Raw genomic sequence first — 20,384 nt, 5'->3', positions numbered from 1 at the left:
TATTCCATGATGAAATACAATACAAGAATGACTGTGGAAAAATAACCTTCATGTGTGGTGGATTTCAGTTATAGACTGCCCATTTATAATCTATGCATTTATACATATTTAAGATGGAGATGTAAATATTGTCATAAAAATATGCCTCCCCTCAAAAATGCCTCAGTTACTAATTTAGTTCTGCCTTACTCAAGTAAGTATGTGGCTAGACAGTGTTATTCAATTGGATAAACTGTCTGTTTGAAATTAATCCTGAGTCGACTTCAAATGTGTTTTGAGACAAATTGGCTGAAAGTTTACATTTAAACCATTCTACCTGTCAAAGTGTATTACTTTCAGTGCATCGATGCAGTCTTTTTTCAAAGGACACGTTGCAGCTTTGGTTAGTGCCAGTCAAGTTCTGAGAGCAAGATAGTTTATGTGATACTTGTAGAACCTCCTTGCTATCAAATACTGATATCTTTGACGTTGAAATTGCATTAAAATTTATTTGTGAAATTATTATTTCTTGCTTACACAGCATTATTCATGAAATCGTGAGAGCTTGTAGATTGATTTTTTTTTTTTTAATCTTTGCAAGTCTGGCAGTATGTCAATGGTGTTTGAGAGATATACATATCTAAGTCGATAAGTTGACTTGACTTGTGCATGTAACAAGAACAAAATTAAATATTGGATTATAATCTAGGTATGAATTGCATTTTGATTGAGAATTACTCGTAAGACAGTGAATGGATATCATAATCGTGGAAGAAAAAAAGCTAGCAAAAGATTCATGTGTACTTATTGTCTTCATACTTATGCAAAGAAAGTGTCAAACAATTTTAAAAGGGCAACTCTTCCATGATTCTACCTCTACTTCTATTTCTGATTTTATGAAAAAAATGTTTTTCTGTGTGTAGTCGATTTCATAAGCCTTGTGATACATGTGACTGTAATGAATTGTCTGTGACATACTAAGCCACATACCATGGTAGATACATGTATTGTGTGTAATATACTTAGAAGAATCTCCTAAAGGTGGTTAGTGAATATTTTTTGTATGCAGAGAGTGAGCAAGGCATTAATTTTTTAACACAAAGTTATTGCTTTCTGGCACTCAGGAGCCGATATGTCCCGGCTATCGAGATAGGTAATTAAATTTGTGCAATATGAAATAACAAAAATAACAGTAGTTTGATACATTGACTGTTTTATCTTAGCAAAAGAATTGCAACAATGTATTTTCAACAATCTGTTTCAAAATCTTGCAATACTTAATGCAAATAACCAGGTAAGGATTTACATAGCTCTGTGACTTTCTTTTTCTTTCATGATTTGTTTTACCTCTCATTATTTGATAAATGATTTTATCAAGAAATCTTTGATGACTGAATAAATGAAATAATAAGAATTCCTAACATAAAAAGGTCTTTGCAGGCAAATTATGAAATATTTCACTCTGCACATCACAGTCCCCAAAGTTTCGAAATTTGATAAAGTCTTGTATTGACATACTTTTGATAAAATTAACATCCCTTTAGTATTTATGTTGAATTCCAAAATTGGATCGTAATAAATTCTCCTTTTACTTCAAAGAATGATTGAGAAGACCAAGATTTCATCATCATGTATATGAATGTATTATTTTGTATCATTGTTTTTATTAAAAAATACATTATGCACTTCCTAATTTGTTGTTTGTACTGCATATAACAGGAATGATATATGGATGATGGTTTATCCTACTGTGTGCCTGTCTATCACTGCCTCTTGTAGCATGTCACCCGTATATATCAAATTGTGTGTGGAATTATGTACACTTTTTAATTTTCTGAGATGTAATACATATATTTGACTTGAAATTTTTTCTTTTCTTTTAAAAATGAACTAAAAGCAGGACTGCTTTAAAAATCATTCCAGTGTACTTCTAATGTTCAATGCATTCATATGTGTGTATGGTAGTTTCTTCTGTATGGGTTACTCATGAAATAATGTTAACGAAAAAGCAGGCTGCCAAAACATGTATTTGATATATGATGTTTAATATATGCTGAATGGAGTAATTTGGAAGTAAATCCCTGCTGTGCAAAGAAAAGAGTAAAACACATTCATTTTGAACTTAGTGAGGTTTCAGTTATTGGAAGAGATGTGTACAAATTTCAAGTATATTTCTATCTTGTTAGAGAGAACATACAATACAAAATGTCACATAATGTCACAGATTTGTTAATTTGAAAGCATTGTCATAAATATGAGATGCATGTTTATAGTAAACTAATTTTGTTTGCTTGCAGAAATTTTTATTGGAAAAATATGACAAACTGCATATTTTCGCGAGTGGACCCGGTATTATCTAATTCTGTTGCTTGAAAAAGAACATTAAATTAGAAGGAGGAAAAAATTCTTGCCTACAAAACAGTTTGGGTATTGAAAAAAAAAATGCTACATGAACATCGACCTTATGCTTCAAATCAAATCATAATTTCCTCTTTTTTCGTTTTCCACTTAAGTTACAAATATCATTTACAAATCATTATTATTTCTCCATTATTTGTAGATCCATGGTGCAACATGGACTGAATTAAATATGATAATTATTTAATAGAAATTGCAAATATTTGTGATAACACCCCAACATTATCTCCTACTGACATAAGGAATAGCAATATATGATTTCACATACTTATGTCAAGTTATGGGTATTTCCAAAGTGCCAGGTGATAAAGTATATAATTCATCTAATGATTACTTGTATTAACATTTTAATTTCTGATTATATTTTTATCACATCAGAATGTTGGTTGCATGAATGATGCTATGCGTTGCTTTGTTTGGCAAGCCTCAGACAAGTATGCATGTTTAAGAGTCTAGAGTAACCATTTGTTTACTACACTTCTGAGCTAGTCAATTGCAGTGTTATTTACATTCATGAAAAGCGTTGTTCTGTGAAAATCTAAATCATACATTCTACTTCATGTTTTAGGAAAGGTATTATAAATTATATCCATGGTGCAGTTTTTGCAAGAAATGTAAGAATAAAGTGGTGCTCCAAAATTGTATGTACATCCATCCTGCTTGATACATTGTTTATTTTTTTGTGCTGTTTTTCATGTCTTTTCAAATTTTTACCAGGATTGGTATTTTGGGAGGTATGTTGAATCCATTTAGGTCAGCTTTGTTTTAATTTTCTCTGCTTATTTCATAATGCAGAGAGATGGGAAAGAATATCTTACAAAAAGTACAGATGAATCAAATTTTCAAATGAATGCTATATTGGAAACAAAATGAAAATTATTTATTGAAAATAAGTCCTTCGATTTGTAAAATAAAACACAGGAAAATGAGAGAGGCATAAAAATTATAGCTCAATAAACCCAAAGGATTGACCAAAAAAAGGAAGTTTCATTGAAGTTGAAATTAATTAGATGAAAATTTGCATTTCTCATGTGAGCACCTCTCCACTTGATTTTTGCAAACAACAACCATAATTTTTTTTTCCATTTTCTTCAAATGAAATGTGTTCTTATTTCACGTAAGTAGTCTTGACAGTATTTTTTTTTTTTTTTTTTTTTTTTTTTTTGGGGGGGGGGGCCTCTCTTCACCTGTCCCCCTCTCTAAAATTGATTAATGTCTCAACCATCAAGTGAAGACCTAGGATGTTTTCATAATTCTCAGTAGAAAGCAAATGGGGAGTTTTTACAAGGGAAATCATAAGAGTTGCATTGTCTCATTTTTGGGCTTTAAGTGAAAACAACTTATATCAGTTGATTTGATTGATTTGAATTTATTTCCATATTTCACAAATAAATTTGAACAAGTAATTATACAAACAAACAATACATTCAAACTTGAATTACAATTGAATGAATGAATTGAAGACTAAAGTACAATAAAATATTACATGATCAACAATTTGTTTGTAATTAACATAACGTGAAATATAGGGGAACCAAAAAGAAGCAATGCTTGTAAAAAAAAAAAAAAATGGGATGTCCATTCCTTTTTGAGCCTTCCAAAGCTTCCTGTCATTGATTGATGAATTGATTGAATTATTCTTTATGCATTCACTCATTTCTAAATGTCTTCTTAATCCTTTCTTTCTTGATATATTGAATCATTCATTCATCCATCTATATCCATTCATTCAGTCATTCATGTTCTATTTCAATTTTGTTTCAGCTGTTTGCTGAAAGGTTGCCTAATTACTTCAGAACATGCTGACAATTAGCTTAAACTTTAAAGAGCTGCATAGAATAATTTATTTGTTACAGACAGAGTAGCAATTATCAAAATTGCCTTTCTTTGGGGGGGGGGGGTGTTTCTGGCCTTCTTTAGTTGATCATAATAAGACTATTATGCTGAACCCGCGGGCTCGTTGAATTGAGTGCATATTTTCATTTAAATATGAGACATCAAAGACACCATACATTGTATATCTCGTTCTTTTGGAAAAAGAAAAGCTCCAAGCATGGCCCGACCGAAAAGGAAATTTCGAGGAAGTGGGACTGGTCAGAAGAAGAAGAGAAGAAAAATAAGCTTAGAGAAAATGAGCAAGATGAACAGAGAACGTATTGAACGAGAAAAAAACCGGTGAGTAAAGTTTTGGTCAACGATGTGAGTGGGTCGCATGCGAATTTTTTTCTATATTACAGTCCCACCGCCTGCGTTTGGTGTCGGGTCGGGTCGAACTTTTTCTATTTTACGCGTGTAGACTACGTACGTACGCCAATGAATGACTAATTTGACTGGGACTGGACTGCTGTACCGGTATGTAATCTTCAGCAATAGTGTACAAGTACAACAAGCTTATCTGAAATGAAAATTAGTGCTTATTCTGAACTCTAGTCCAAGCATGCATTATGAATATGACCTCGCCCTCGGCCTCCTTTCATACTTTTTATGATAATAAATTTTGATTGATTTAATTGTGCAAACTGCAACTGCAACTGTCAACTTAAGTTAGATATAAAGATTTTTTAAAAATTAAACAGTAGGGGCGCCGGTCCGAGAATAAAGATCTTCCGCACAAATGAGGATTGTCTTCGTAAACGCAGACAGACTGGACGCGTCCCCAAAAATGAAGATTGTCAGCGAAAATTTTTGCTTACCATTCTGGGGGCCGTTTCTCGAAACCGTCATAACTACAAGATCAAGGACATCTCGACACTGTCACGCAACTTGTCATCTAAAATAAAATTATTTCAGGAAATTTTCATAAGTGTGGAAAGCTAACAGTAACATTTGATTGTCAAATTTTGAAGACACCTAACACTGACAATGTTGTATACCGGTACTTGAGTGAGCAAGATGCCAAGAGTCTTTTTTTGTGAAAGGGCTCTACATTGACAAGGGCCTACTTGATTTCATGCCTTCACTTGAAGTCTTGAAGTCTTGAAGATCAATATAACCTTCAAAGGTGGTATCACTATCATAGAAGAAAACTTGGTTCAAATGTCTAATTTTGTTACTCTCTTTCTGTTTTGATTTGTTCCAGACATGCTAATAAAGAGGCAACAAAGGAATACAAGACTGCAGGGCCATCAGTGACATTGCAAGAGGTACATATATACATATACCTGTTCTGTGTGAATGTAGAATTGTCGTTGTGGTCCTATGAGTCATGACTGATCCTTTGTGACCCTGTGGACAATCGTTGATGAAACACCCCCCATTCGATAAGAAAGATATTTGAATAAATAATATGGCTATGCTTTTTGGTGCAAAATTAGATATATGTTTATAATGATATTAACAAGAGTTTGAAATATAATACAGCACAGCCTCGTTGAAGATATTGGAGATATTCTTAGATAATTGTTTTGTGAAATTAAAAGGTACTGAAACTTTAAGTGATTTTAGTGAGTGATCAAATATGAAGAAAATATCCAGAACATCTTGCCTTTACTTTGGTCAACAACCATTGTTGAATTTCCAATTGTGATTTTGATTCTATTGAGGGAAAAACTTTCTATAGTGTCTTCAAACATTCAAATGCATAAGGTTTGTTCATTTCCCTGACACATAAGCACTTAACATATGATACATAAAACCCTAAATATAACTCCTCTTGTTTAGGAAGGGTCTTCTTCTGATGAGGAAGATCAGCAGTTGATGACTCCTTATCAAGAGCTGCTTGCCAATTTGGGTGCCGATGGAGGTGGGGACAACGATCTATCAGGTACTTATAAAATCACTGTTTTTGCCCTCTCAGTTGTATGTGGAAAGTCTGCCAAGATTGTTTCCTTGTTCTCTAAGGTGGTATGCCTCTTTATATTTAAAAAAATTGTATGTTTGCACACTTTGAAATTAAATATCTAAAGAGGTATTAATTGGCCAGTTTGAAAAAGACCATTAAAGGTTTTATTCACAATTGCTGGTTTGTAAAATGAGATAATCAAAATGTTGCTCTGCTTGCAAAAGCTCCATAGGCTAGGGTTATGGTTGCAATTGAGACCCTCCCCCCAATACCCCAATAGAGGGGACAAGAGGGATGATGATGATGATGTTATCCTACCGTAAGCTTATTTACCCATGTATCCACAGACATTGGTAGTTATGGCATTCAATTTTGTTCATCCAGTGGTCACCATCTTTTTCCTTTCTTTGTTATTTATATTTCAGATGAGGAGGATTTGGATGATAGTGAAGAGGAAGATGGAGAACAAGTAGCCGGTGATAGCAACGATGATGAGGACAGTGACATTGATGAGGAGGAAGATGATGTTGATGACGAAGATAGTGAAGAAGGAAATAGTGAAATAGAAACAGAACTATTATCAAATGGAGAGGAAGAGGAGGACAGCAATGAAGAAGAGGAAGATGAGGAGGAGGAGGAGGAAAAAGATGAAGAGGGGAGTGAGGAGGAAAAAGAAGAGGAGGAGGAAGATCTTGGATCAGAAAGTGAATCAAATGGCGATGATGATGAACATGAAGAAAGCCAGTCACAAGTAAACAAAGGTATAGCATTCAATGCATGTGTGGCTATTAACATTGATTAATGATGCATCAATGGTTTGAGATTTTGTCTTGCTTTATCATTTAAGTTTTTTTTGCCACCATTCCTGACAACATTAAACATCTACTGCAGTCTAGATTTCAATTGGACATTGTGACTTGTAACTTTTTTCAGCGATAATTTTCTTTCCTAATTTGAACAAATGTGTGAAACATAAAGGACAATTCAAATTTTGCATTAAGTTGAATTTGGTGAAAACCGGAAAATCAGACAAACAGGTTGATAGAGTTTTGAAAGAAATAAAACAAATTTTAAGTAAGTAATGAAATCTGAGATCACTAAGTCTAGGTGAATCTTACATTTGCAAATTGTTCATGCGACTCTGGTGTGATTAGGGACAACTCTTGCATTTGTTGAACTTTAAAATATCAATTTCCAATCCTCTTCTAAGTTTGACTGACAAAGTGACAAAGTTATTGTAGAAGTTAGAAATAGTGTGATTAATTTGTTTTAATGTATGTCTATACAAAGCTGCAGGCATTGATTTTGCAAACCATTTTTATTTATTGTGCAGATCCATTCTTCAAAAAGGTCAACCATGAACTAAGTGAGGACTTCATCAACAAGTTGACTAAACGGAAGCCCAGTCACAAATTTGAAGACAAGGTATTAAATAAAGGTCCACCATATGCCATCATCATGATGACTATTTATAAATGTTATTCTTTGTTCAGATGATTTCCTGCAAACTTCTCTTTTCCAAATTACTCATAGCAAAGAAAGAACATGGAATGTGTGTATCAAGTACTTTTGTTGGTACAATTATTATTAACTTCTCTTTAAAGGGTTGGAGAATCCTCTGGTGTATGACATAATTTGTCCACTGCCAACTACATTTGTATAGCAACCATTTTTTGGTCTAACACTGCCTTACAGATATAAGATCAACAATATGAATTTTATCATGCCCTGGTTGTTTATTGTCAAAAATTTAAGCGATATCCTTGTTGGATAATAAGAATAGTTCAGTTTGATAAGTCAGTGTAAATCTACATTTTAGCATATTCCTAGCTTAACTTTATGTGAAAGTGTACTTTTGTATAATCTTTTGTGTAATCTTCTAGTGGTCATGCTTGGGAAAACTCTCCTGTTCCTGTTACGACGATGTCTCGCAAGGGGATTTGAAGGTGTGCAGAGAAACAGACTTCAAGTCTCTACATGTAAGTCCTTCATTGCCTCCACAGAGCAGTGCCACAGGGTTGAATACATTGGTATTTAAAACATGAATTATGTGTAAAAGACATCAATATGCATCGATGAGAACATTTTATGCGAGAAAACAATTACACTAAAGAAAGGGATTTGATAAATGGATATGTATGCTAGTGCACTTGTATATTTATTTTGCATGTGCAGATATGTTCAGTTTTAGATTTCTGAAGTGATAGATGCATACCGTTATACTGGTTTAATCAGCGAGATTTGATATTTTAATCTCGTAATGTACGTATTGCTGTTCAATATTGATGTCATTTTATTCTCCATTATATCTTTGACTATCTTAGGTCCCCAAACGAGTGTCTAGCTCTTGGAGAGAGGCTAACAAGGATTACATAGATGCAGACTCAGAGGCAAATCTATCTCGTCTTCAACAAGAGCTATTCTCCATCATGAACTCTTCCAAGGTACACTTTAACCTTCTCTTGGCCACCATGTTTTTTAATGATAAAAATACTTATGAAAACTTCTTACAAAGTGTTAGGTCTGTCAAGGTTGACACTCATTGTGCTATACAAACATATAAAATGAAATATAACAACATTTGCAACTTTAGTGAATCAAAAAAGGCATTAATACTAAGAGCATATTACAGTTAAAACGAATGTAACTTTAACAGTTGTGTACATTGGCAATGAACGATATTTAAGAATATTAAATAAAATGATGTTTTTTCATAGATAGATTGGGTGAAATGGTACAGATTAGAGTAATACTTGTAGTCAGTACATAGATTCAGATCTTTATTTTTTTTTAATCCTCCCACATCATTCCCTGGGATACTGCAAGGTAATATTTCATTCATTTTAGTTGAACAATTTCCTGCCAAGAAACATGATGGTACTGACGATGGTTTTATCTGTTACATTTAACACGGGAATGGGGATTCTACCGGGATCCTTAAATAATTTGCATTTTATTTATGACAGGATCTTGTTTATCCTGAGAGGAGTTACAAGAATGAAGAGGAAATCAGACTGGTTTACTGTCTTCATGTGCTCAGCTATATTGTCAAGTATGTATGATGATGATTTTCTTTCCTTACAGCACTTTTTGTTTCTCCTTTCTTTTGCTAACTTTCTTTTATTTCCCTCTTTCTCTGCTCATTTTTAACTCTTCTATTTTAATTTCTTTTCTTTTTGTTTCTCTTCATATCTCTTTTTCTATGCCTGTTTCTCTTGTCTCTCTCTCTCTCTCTTCTCTTCTCTTTTCTTTTCTTCTCTCTCTCTTCTCTTTTCTTTTCTTTTCTTTTCTTCTCTTCTCTTCTCTTCTCTTCTCTTCTCTTTTGTTTAATATATCAGATACCTCCTTCATGAAGTTCATCATTTCCTAGTGATGCCCTTTTGACAAAAAGTTAAACATTTCTTAACTTACGGACTTGTTTTTTTCCTCAAAATTGCGTTTAGATCAAGAAACATCGTCCAGAAACATAACCAGATGCTGACAGCTAATCCTGAGCTTGACACAGAGTGAGTAGAAAAAAGTCACCTCTTTATATATCCTGATGTGTTTGTAGCATAATTTTGATTATCTTTTCTACAAATTACGATTCGATGTGTAATAGTCGGCATGATTTTACCAATCTATCTTGATTGACTTCATTGTGTATTTGTATTTGACTTTCTAGTTACCAGAGTTTGATATGTTTGTTAGATGCTAAGGAGGAGATATTTATCTATTCTATAGTCATTGCATACATGTATCAGTGCCATTGATATGAAGGCCAATCTTATAGTAGATCATCTTCATAATGTGTTGAAACTTCCCATATTATTGTATCTCAAAAGTCAGAATGCACATTGCTTACATGAGCTGTTGCTAGGTCAGACAAACACAGTGTGTCCTTCAGGAATTTGCAATCTTTCAGACCTCAGCAATATGTTATAATTATTCTTGAACTTTTCCAGGTCAATGAGGGACCAGGGCCTGACCAGACCGAGGGTCCTGATTCTGGTCCCATTCAGGAGCTCAGCCTTGGAGGTCATCAAGACCATGGCTAAGATCCTGATCCCATCAGACCAGACCATGAGCCATCGGAAGAGGTTCTTTGAAGAGTATGGAGGAGGCGAAGATCCAGACTCCAACATAGTCAAGCCAGGTTAGGGATAGAGTCCTTGTAGTCGTAGTTGTAGTTGTTGTCGGCGATGGTGATGTTACTGAGGAGGAGGAGGGGAATTGTGTTGTGTTGATGGTGGTGGTGGTGGTGGTGTTGGTGAGAATGATGAAGATGAGGATGTTTAGTGATGATGGTGATGATGATGGTGATGAGATCTTAACTCTCCAAACCAAACCAAACCATGAGCCATCAGAAGAGATTCTATGAAGAGTACTGAGCAGGCAAAGATCCAGATTCATCCAATATTGGAAGAATGATAGTTGATGAGGGGAGGAGGAGGAAAGAAAGGATGATGGTTATGATGGTGATGTATCTACATGTAACTTATTTTAAGTGTATTTAAACTGCAATATCTCTTTAGAATGATTAATTGAAGCTCATATATTTAATACAGTATAGTACACGGAATCACTTACATCAAGAGCAAATCAAGTTTTGGTGATTGGTGCACTTTAATATAAATCATCAGGTAAATTGAAATATTTTATTTGATGAGACATACATGTACATGTATATTTTTATGCCTCCGTTACGAAGTAGCCGGAGGCATTATGTTTTCGGGTTGTCCGTCCGTCCGTCCGTCCGTACGTCCGTACGTCCGTCCGTCCGTCCGTACGTCCCGTTCTCGTGATCGCGTTATCTGAAGAACCGATTGATGGATTCCTGCCAAACTTTGGTCATGTATGTTACTTGCAGAGCCGATGAACTGATTAGATTTTGGGGTCACGAGGTCAAAGGTCAAAGGTCACAGGGCTCATTATGTATGCAAAAACAGCTCGTGATCGCATTATCTCAAGAACCGATCGATGGATTCCTGCCAAACTTTGGTCTTGTATGTATCTTGCAGAGCCGATGAACTGATTAGATTTTGGGGTCACAAGGTCAAAGGTCACAGGTCACAGGGCTCATTAGGTATGCAAAAAGAGCTCGTGATCGCATTATCTCAAGAACCGATCGATGGATTCCTGCCAAACTTTGGTCATGTATGTATCTTGCAGAGCCGATGAACTGAATAGATTTTGGGGTCACGAGGTCAAAGGTCAAAGGTCACAGGGCTCATTATGTATGCAAAAATAGCTTGTGATCGCATTCTCATTAGAACAGATTGATGGATTCCTGCCAAATTTCGATCATGTATGTATCTTGCAGAGCCAATGAACTGAGTAGATTCATGGGTCATGAGGTCATGAGGTCAAAGGTCATGGGCTCATTATGTATCCAAAAATAACTTGTGAACGCATTCTCATTAGAACTGACAGATGGATTACTATTTAACTCAGGACATCTCGCAGAGCCAATGAACTGAGTAGATTTTAGGGTCATCAGGTCAAAGATCAAAGGGTCATATATGTATATGAGAAATTGCTTGTAATCACGATATTCTGAGAACCTCTTAATGGATTACAATTGAACTTGAATTTGAAAAATTTCTTCTGTTTTGGTTTGTAAAATTGCTCTATGACGGAGGCATCATTTTCGACTGCGCGCAGTCGAAGTTCCATCTAGTTATGATTATAATGTATGCCATGTTTAATATTTGCAGAGGACTGGGAGGCAATGTTTAGAGGGAACAATGACGATCATTTCAGACTGGGTGTCACCATCACAAGAAAGAGCTTCAAACTCTACTCCACGTTCTACTCAGCCGATATCATCATTGCTTCACCATTGGGACTCAGAACAGTCATAGGGGCAAAAGGGTGAGTGGATAAATATGATATTAAAGTACTATGACTGTTTGAAATTTTCATCTTTCACTTTGAATGAAATACAGCAGAGTATGTCTGACAATAGAAATCGGTAAAAAAAAAAATTGCGATGGAGGCAATCACAATGGTTACTGCATGAACATCGTATTATATTTTGTTAAATTGTTGAATATTCAGAGTAAGGAAATATAGGGGTGAGGATGCAGTATTTAAAAAATTGCTATGATGTCAGTTGATATTACAAATAAAATTACAAAAAGTCACCATAAATCTTATATCTTACCACCTTGAGAAACGTACAGAGAACGCCTTAACATGCATAGGGTAATAAAGTCCAAAGCTCTTTGGAAGCGCATAGAGATCCAATTTCATAACGTATTATGTGCTATACAAGAACTGAACTATTATTATTATTTCTGTATCCGATAATAAACAAATCAGTGGGTTCACTTTAAGAGTCTTTCCTTCCATACAGATACTTTGACTTATTTCTTTTTATCTCCACTTGCCATTCAATTATACATTTAAAAAACTCTGATATACCACATGTGTTAACAAACTTTGAGAGAGACTTGAATGGTCTCGTTCTCAATTTATTTCCCTATGAGTCATGTGAGTCATTTTCTTTGCCATCCATTTCAGAGAGGACAAGCATGAGTATGACTTCCTGTCTTCTATCGAGCTGCTTGTTATGGACCAAGCAGATATCTTCCTCATGCAGAACTGGGAACACATCACGGTAATAATAATATTCCACTTTAATATAGCGCTTAATACAAATGTCTCTAAGCGCTTTACAGATATACTATTACCCCGGTCATTGGATTCAAATCTCCACTCCCTGGGTTGGCTTAATTCACATGAAAGAGTTGTTCATCTGTTGTGCCCATTTTTTCATTTCGTGTGTGTTTCCATTTGTTCTGGGGACAATGTCCATTTGGTCAGTTCTTTACACCAACTGAATTCTGAACTTCAACCCAGGATCAAGCAGTATACCAAACCCTTATCCCAAACTTACCCTGACTTTCCCTATATCCTTGACAAAATAAAGCAAAGGTTGATAGAGCACATGTGGGAGCAAAGTTTTTTTCTTTTCTTTTCTTTCAGTATTGCTCAATTTCCGTATCCTGCATTAAAAGAGGCCCGTAAAGGCATGTATTGTAAGAAAGGTGTCTCATACGTAAAAGCAGAGCTTTCGTGAATTTTGCAATTGACCAAATGAACCATTGTTTCATACCACAAAGTAATTGAATCCCGACAGCGAATTTGTAGAATTTAAATAATTTCTTGCCAACAAAATAGCCGTCACTGACAGTTCATAAATGTTTCATGTCGCGAAAGTGTTATTCATATTGCATTATCAATCAAAATGACTATACCAGTAAATTTCCATGAATATTTTCCCCCGCATTTTAAGCCAAATTAATAATATTTTAGTTAATTTCACAACTGTTTGAAATATAGAGTAATTTTCTTCCACCTCTGCAGCACATCATGGAACACTTACACCTACAACCCAAGGACTCTCATGATGTAGACTTCTCTAGAGTCAGAATGTGGGCTCTCAACAAATGGTATGTATCAACGTTTCCTCATCATAACCAGTGTCAAAAAATACTTTCTGTATAGCCCTGGGAACTGTCATTGATAGTATACATGTACATGTTTATAGAATCTGAAGTTTCATTGAGGGAGGAGGAGGACGGTGGTCATTTTCTCCCCATAGCTCTTCTCAAGTTTTCCAGAACTAAACTGCTTCTGGTCTGATTTGTAGTAATTTTAATCCCTCTTGGGTCAATGGCTTCACCAGGTGATAGCACCAGAAATTATTTCTCCTTTACTTACGGAGGGAATGCAGGAGCTTCAAATGTTCTAATTAACAGTAAACTTTATGTATTCAGAATACAATGATTATGTTTCTGCTCTAAACTGAATTACAATGAACCAAAATGAAAACTCTAAAAATTAAAAAGTATGAGAGCTTTGGAAAATAGATATTTAATCAGTGTTGATCAATATTCAGGATGCATACAGTAGACGTTTAAATCCAATAGAAACTTCTACTTGTGATAACAATCGTGCTATGTAAACACAATATAGATACTCTCATCTCTGTAACTTATCATATTCTCATTGTTTTCCATGACAGGAACAAGTACTACAGACAAACGTTGATCTTCAGTAACGTGAACACCCCTGAAATCAATGCTCTAGCCAGCAAACACTGCTCAAATATCCTTTTTACTAGCTTGGTGCAAAAGTCTTTATGTTGTAATGATAGATCTTTATATTACTTAACTAACACTCAGTATGCAGGCCTGATAAAAACCTGATTTTTTTTATTTTTCCCGATTTTTTCCCTTTTTTTTTTCCTTCCCGATTTAAAAAAAAAAAAAAAAAAAAAAAAAAAATCCAGATTTTTTTTTTTCTTCCCTATTTTATCCAGCTTTTCCCGATTTCCCTTTTATTTTCTCTATTCTTCCCTATTTTGCCCTATTTTTCTCCCAATTTTGTCCCAATTTTCTTACTCGAAAGGGGGGATGTTGTTAGATGCCATTTTTTCCCCGCGGATCCTCTTTTTTTTTTTTACTCAAGGGGGGTGTGGTTGAGGGGAAAACTAGAAACCTATTTTTTTTTTTAGTGCTCACTATCACCCCTGAGTATGGGTTTTGCCAATTAAGAGTCAAATGTTTATGTTATATATTTGTTGAATCATACATCATGTAGTAGTAAAAACCCTCTCTCTTTTCCTTTCCTCCTGCCCTGCCTGATTTTAAGAGCACTGACTGTTGATATCATAAATTAGGTGGGCTTTATGTATGTGTTGTTGAAGTATTCTTTGATTTGCATTTGTTTAGTTCAATGGATTAGATAAAAAAAATGTCAAGCCAAATGCATGTACAAAAATACGCAAATCAGATGCAACTATTATTGACAGGTAGGCTACATTTTATATGGTTCTTTAGCACACTTTCTTAATCACAGTGAAATTACTATGACCCTTAACCTTAATGGTATTACATATGGCAGGTAGAGTATCAGTGAATAACATGCCGGCACTTGGTAGCATTGGTCAAGTGGCTGTTCAGCTTCCTCAGGTGAGTTCAATGTGACTCTTTCATGTAGTCTACTTTCATGTATAAATGCATATGCCATATGAATTGAAATACATAAAATCTATGTATAGTTTAAAAAAATTGCATTAAAAGGGTTAAGAAGAAAAAAATGCAGCAGATGAATTCTGTAGCATGAAGTGTGCATGGGTACATTCATTCATATTTGTATTGTTTCACTTTAATAGTAATGATCTTTTGAAAAAAAATCTACATGGTGTCCTTCATGTGCTATGAATGTTTAGATCTGTTCTATATTTAATAATGCAGAGCTGTAAATAGAGAGGAAAGGTTGGGATAGTCGGGATGAAAGTGTTATTTCAATTTGAAGATGTGATGTATTGATGATTTATCAACATTTACTTACAATAAACTATATTTGGTGTTACAATTTATTTCACAGGTTTTCCACAGGATAGAATGTGACAGCTTTGCTTCGGCTCATGAGAAGAGATTCCAGTTCTTTATCACAAAGGTACTTTTCTTCTACGCATATTATAGTATACAATCTTCAAACTGGAGTGAAGAAGTGATCTTCTTTTTAAATTTTTTTTTATTGAATTATATTGTATCTTGGAATTATTTTGATAAATTTTCATTTTAGAGATTAGATTTATATTTTATTTTGATGTTTGTTTTCATGGTTTGTCTCTCTGCTTACAAGATTGTTAACATTTTTAGCATTTAATTGGATCTATTAACATATATTTATGCTTTATATTTAATTTGGCAGGTCCTTCCTCAGTATAGAGAATCCCTGATGTCTGGCACTATGATCTACATTCCATCTTACTTTGACTATGTCCGAGTCAGAAACTACTTCCGCAAACAGGAGATCAACTTTGCACAGATCTGCGAGTGAGTATAGACTGTCTAAATCCTAGGGCCTGAATTCATGAAGGAGGTTTCAATTTATATTGTGGTCTAGAGGTTAAAAATGTGAACCTCCATCATGGAATGAAATAAGCCTGTATTACTTTCCTCCAGTTGGACATGAGGGCACACATTTACTATGCATATAGAGATTCACACCATGGTTTATGGTAAACGTCTTTCATGAATTCTGGCCAAAGATAAGTGAACCTCATGACACTGATCTTGGATTATCCTCAAATCTATTGAAGCCAGAGCAATAGTTCTGAAGACAAGTAATGCAATAAAACATTTTTGGTTGTTAAAGATGGTCCCATGCCAATAACCAAGTTTTAAGAATAAATCCTTTCATACCGGTATCTATTTTGTTTAAACCGTCAACACAACACGATGGACCATGTGATGTTCATACTTATGTAAAATGTAGGTGCAATGTTGTTATTCAGGGGGAGGGAGGGGGGGGGGGGTAATTATTTATCTCCTTCTGCACTTCTTCAAGAACAAAGAATTACATAAAGTAATTTGTTTTCTTGCCTGAGAGTCACCATTCTAATGCAAGAAACTAAGCATACCAATGTAAAAAATATTAACGCCAGTAGTATAATCTATTCAGAATTATGAAAAATGTGCATTAATATGAGGTTTTTTTCTCAAGAATAACTCCAAGAGAGTCTGCTTATTGCCGAAGTTCATATGTAATACAGAGCTACTATTTAGTACCAGTATCAGGGCTGCATAATATTTTGATAATAGTAAAGTTGTGATATTCAATATTTTTTAAATTCAGGTACACAAGTCAGTCTAATATCTCAAGAGCAAGGATGTATACGGCCAAAGGAATGCGTCATACTCTAATCATCACTGAGAGATTTCACTTCTTCAGAAGGTATAGTTTGAGAATGAAGATGATGACGATAATTATGAGAAGGAGGAGGAGGAAAGGGATAATTGTGTTGAGGGTTATGGCAATGATGATGATATTGATGATGCTGCCGCTGATGATAATGGCAGTGATGATTATGATGATGACATTAAGTATTTTTAATTGCTTCTGTTTTTTTTTAAATACCTTTTGTGGTTATTTTTTCAAATTTAAAACATGTCATACATGGCAATATATTGCTGTTTTAATGTTAGCCATACTATAGCCCTATCACGATAATGTTTCCTGAGAACATGTTCTCGTATAGACATTTGCTACAAAAGAAAATAGGATGTTCTTGTTACAACGATAATAATACTTTCCATTTTAAAGTGTTTCATTCACTGACAATACCAGCCTCTACTGTTCTCAAAATCCATTATGCATTTACCGCATGTGTCCTCTACAGGTACAAGTTGCGCGGCATTCACCACATCATATTCTACCAGCTTCCCACCTACCCGCACTTCTACAGCGAGCTGTGCAACATGCTGGAGACGCCAACAACAGAGGGCGCGATGAAGGAACACACCTGCAGTATAATGTACACCAAGTACGATGCCCTACGGCTGGGGCCAGTGGTGGGACTCAAACGCAACAGTCACATGTTGAACTCGGACAAGAATGTTCATATGTTTGTGTCTGGAGATGTCTGAATGGTGAATGACAAACAAGAATACTGCATGTCAGTGTAACTGTGATCCGAGCAGAACACTCACATGTCGACAAAGAGAAGAACGTCCATATGTTCGTGTCTGGTGATGTCTGAATGGCGATAAACCAACAGTATCTTAAGTCAGTGTTCCTGTGACCTTCAGTGTTGTTGGTTTGAAGAAAGACCAATCATCACCCTGATGTATACATGTATTGGAGGTAGATGTCATGCTGTTTGGCGATTAGACACTTGCAGGTGGAGCAAGGAACACACTCTATGAAGGAGAGAGCTCTCAAAATGTCTTCCAAAAGCTCTTGAAATGGTTTCAATTCAGAGGAGCCACCTAGTGCTCACTTGTAGCTAAATTTAGTCAACATCCTGAATTTAGAGATACAGACAGTCAAAGAGAGAGAGAGAGAGAGAGAGAGAGAGAGAGTAGGGATAATAAACTAATATGTGATTTTAATCAAGAGAAAAGCTAATGGTTACCGGTACTCATAACAGCAAAACACATGACTTACATATATATCTATTACTTTGAATAAAGACTGGTGCATCTAACTAGTGAAAGGATATTCAAGCAGTGTTTGCTGGCTAGATTTCAGGTGCATTCACATTGGTGAAGATTAGCGATCGTCTGGAGATTGTCTCAGATGCTATTAAATCCTGTGTGTTTCTGGTCAGTTTACCAGCATTTGGCCATGGCATTTTGTTCCTGACAGTAACAAGTTTGGCATCTTGAAGGGTTTGATCTTTATTCAGGCAAATAGAAATGATGCCACAGTCAAGGTGCAAAAGAAAGTGAATGTGAAGAATAGTTAGTAACAAGACAGTGCAATAAAGCAGAAATGGACAAAGAGCGTACATTGCACTTGAAAGTAATTACCTGTAGGTCTATGGACAAATAATACAAAGACAATACTTTTGTAAGAATGTACAAGTAAAAAAAACACAATCATGCTCTAACATGATGATGTTCCTATCTTCCTCTTAATTTATCTGTTGATTGTTGCACTTCCTCTCCCTAGCTACACATGTAACAGACTGCTTTAAAATATCCCCCGACAGTTCTCACAAAGAAAGTATTTCTAAATAATACTTGATACATAATTCAAGAATGAAGAATAGGAATGTTATTTTTAATTTTTAATTGAAAGATTGACAGGTTTTTATGTACCCGGTAAATGTTTTCTCTTTTCTTTAAAGATACAACAGCAAGCTATGGGTTTTTATGCCTCCGTTACGAAGTAGCCGGAGGCATTATGTTTTTTGGGTTGTCCGTCCGTCTGTACGTCCGTACGTCCGTACGTACGTACGTCTGTACGTACGTACGTCCCGTTCTCGTGATCGCGTTATCTGAAGAACTGGTTGATGGATTCCTGCCAAACTTTGGTCATGTATGTATCTTGTAGAGCCGATGAACTGATTAGATTTTGGGGTTACGAGGTCAAAGGTCAAAGGTCACAGGGCTCATTATGTATGCAAAACGAGCTCGTGATCGCGTTATCTGAAGAACTGGTTGATGGATTCCTGCCAAACTTTGGTCATGTATGTATCTTGTAGAGCCGATGAACTGATTAGATTTTGGGGTTACGAGGTCAAAGGTCGAAGGTCACAGGGCTCATTATGTATGCAAAACGAGCTCGTGATCGCGTTATCTGAAGAACTGGTTGATGGATTCCTGCCAAACTTTGATCATGTATGTATCTTGTAGAGCCGATGAACTGATTAGATTTTGGGGTCACGAGGTCAAAGGTCAAAGGTCACAGGGCTCATTATGTATGCAAAACGAGCTCGTGATCGCATTATCTGAAGAACCGATTGATGGATTGCTGCCAAACTTAGGTCATGTATGTTACTTGCAAAGCCAAAAAACTGATTAGATTTTGAGGTCACGAGGTCAAAGGTCAAAGGCCACAGGGCTCATTATGTATGCAAAACGAGCTTGTGATCGCGTTATCTGAAGAACCGATTGATGGATTGCTGCCAAACTTAGGTCATGTATGTTACTTGCAGAGCCGATGAACTGATTAGATGTAGGGGTCACAAGGTCAAAGTTCAAAGATCACAGGGCACATTATGTATGCAAAAACAGCTCGTGATCGCGTTATCTCAAGAACCGATTGATGGATTCCTGCCAACTTAGGTCATGTATGTTTCTTGCAGAGCCAATGAACTGAGTAGATTCTTGGTTCATAAGGTCAAAGGTCATGGGCTCATTATGTATGCAAAAATAGCTTGTAATCACAATATTCTGAAAACCTGTTAATAGATTACAATTGAACTTGAATTTGAAAAATTTCTTCTGTTTTGGTTTGTAAAATTGCTCTATGACGGAGGCATCATTTTCGACTGCGCGCAGTCGAAGTTCCATCTAGTTTTTTAATGATAATTGTATTCATTGTGTACGATAAGGACAACATTAAACGGTTTAAGTCCATGTATAGATAGAAGGGTGAAGTCAATCTGGCAAATTTCTTTGTTTTGAGTTAATAAAAAACTTGATAGAGACAATTCTAAACTGCTACTGTTTCAAAGATAGTTATACTTCTTCTATTTAAAGGGATGGAATAATCACTGAATGATAGATGTGATTTTGTAAACACTGGACCTTCTGGTCAGAATTTATTTCCACATTTTGTTCAAAATAAAGAAATACAATCAACATGTGAATATATATATATATATATATATGTAACACAGATTCAAAAGAAACATGGACTACTCCTAGCGTGATGGAAATAACAAAGACCAATCTATTCATTCTCAATCCATCCGACT

The 20,384-nt window shown here is 35.3% G+C and overlaps 1 protein-coding gene across 1 annotated transcript; it reads left to right on the top strand.

Moving 5' to 3' along the window:
- Nucleotides 1-5,454: 5,454 nt before the first annotated feature.
- Nucleotides 5,455-18,828, top strand: LOC586023 (digestive organ expansion factor homolog). The gene is made up of 18 exons (XM_030999556.1): nucleotides 5,455-5,540; nucleotides 6,058-6,160; nucleotides 6,604-6,939; nucleotides 7,512-7,603; nucleotides 8,062-8,157; nucleotides 8,503-8,622; nucleotides 9,145-9,230; nucleotides 9,622-9,684; nucleotides 10,123-10,313; nucleotides 11,875-12,031; nucleotides 12,683-12,779; nucleotides 13,529-13,614; nucleotides 14,190-14,272; nucleotides 15,062-15,138; nucleotides 15,557-15,628; nucleotides 15,887-16,011; nucleotides 16,814-16,912; nucleotides 17,358-18,828. Exons 2-18 carry the CDS (start codon nucleotides 6,094-6,096, stop codon nucleotides 17,602-17,604), a joined length of 2,094 nt encoding a protein of 697 aa, XP_030855416.1. The 5' UTR covers nucleotides 5,455-5,540; nucleotides 6,058-6,093; the 3' UTR covers nucleotides 17,605-18,828.
- The last annotated feature ends 1,556 nt before the right edge of the window (nucleotides 18,829-20,384 follow it).

Source organism: Strongylocentrotus purpuratus, unplaced genomic scaffold, assembly GCF_000002235.5.
Source record: "Strongylocentrotus purpuratus isolate Spur 01 unplaced genomic scaffold, Spur_5.0 spur5_scaffold_5, whole genome shotgun sequence".
NCBI lineage: Eukaryota > Metazoa > Echinodermata > Echinoidea > Camarodonta > Strongylocentrotidae > Strongylocentrotus > Strongylocentrotus purpuratus.
This window is presented reverse-complemented; position numbering and strand designations above follow the sequence as displayed.

What these genes read in the sequence shown, in the direction of transcription:
- LOC586023 (XM_030999556.1), top strand. Translation starts at nt 6,094, where the DNA reads ATGACTCCTTATCAAGAGCTGCTTGCCAATTTGGGTGCCGATGGAGGT. An exon ending in CAGACTTCAAGTCTCTACAT is followed by an intron (nt 8,158 to 8,502) that starts GTAAGTCCTTCA and finishes TGACTATCTTAG; the next exon opens with GTCCCCAAACGAGTGTCTAG. An exon ending in ATGTGGGCTCTCAACAAATG is followed by an intron (nt 13,615 to 14,189) that starts GTATGTATCAAC and finishes TTTCCATGACAG; the next exon opens with GAACAAGTACTACAGACAAA.